This window comes from Myotis davidii, unplaced genomic scaffold (assembly GCF_000327345.1).
Source record: "Myotis davidii unplaced genomic scaffold, ASM32734v1 scaffold223, whole genome shotgun sequence".
Classification (NCBI taxonomy): domain Eukaryota; kingdom Metazoa; phylum Chordata; class Mammalia; order Chiroptera; family Vespertilionidae; genus Myotis; species Myotis davidii.
This window is the reverse complement of record NW_006294609.1, coordinates 2,714,310-2,714,737: the sequence shown is the minus strand read 5'-3', so window position 1 is coordinate 2,714,737 and position 428 is coordinate 2,714,310. Positions and strand designations below refer to the sequence as shown.

Sequence of the window (428 nt, the reverse complement as noted above, 5' to 3'; positions counted from 1 at the left end):
TTTTCTCTGGAGGAGAATCCCTAGCGTAAGGGAAGCGCAGGGCGCGTGCTGGGAGCCGCAGCAGTTACTACCCCAGCGGCGGGGGGACCTGTGCTGTTTTCCTCGGTTCACAGCCGTGAGCACAGGCGAGGTCAGGAGGGAAAACCCTGTTCTCCTGGGGCTGAGCCGGGGCCTCCCGGGGCGAGTCCTGGGATCCCAGAGCGCCTGCGCCACCGCGGCGCCCCGCCGCCCGGAGCACGTGCACGTCCTGGCGGTTGCTTAGCAACCGGCAGGACGCGGGGTCCACGCGGCTATGGAGGAGGGTGGCGGGACCGTGAGCGCTGCGGTGCGGGAGCACCTGCGGCAGTTGTGTCTGCAGGAGTTTCCGTGCGGCGCAGGCAGCTGGGTGCGGGCGCAGGCGGGGCGGCCGGGGGGACCTGGGCGACGGA

General features: G+C 71.0%; 1 protein-coding gene across 1 annotated transcript in view; it reads left to right on the top strand.

Moving 5' to 3' along the window:
- The first annotated feature begins 292 nt into the window (after positions 1-292).
- Positions 293-428, top strand: part of LRRC43 (leucine rich repeat containing 43) — a 12,830-nt gene continuing 12,694 nt past the window's right edge. Inside the window, exon 1 of the mRNA XM_015567262.1 lies at positions 293-385. Within this exon, the coding sequence (XP_015422748.1) occupies positions 293-385 (93 nt within the window). The remainder of the gene's footprint in view (positions 386-428) is intronic.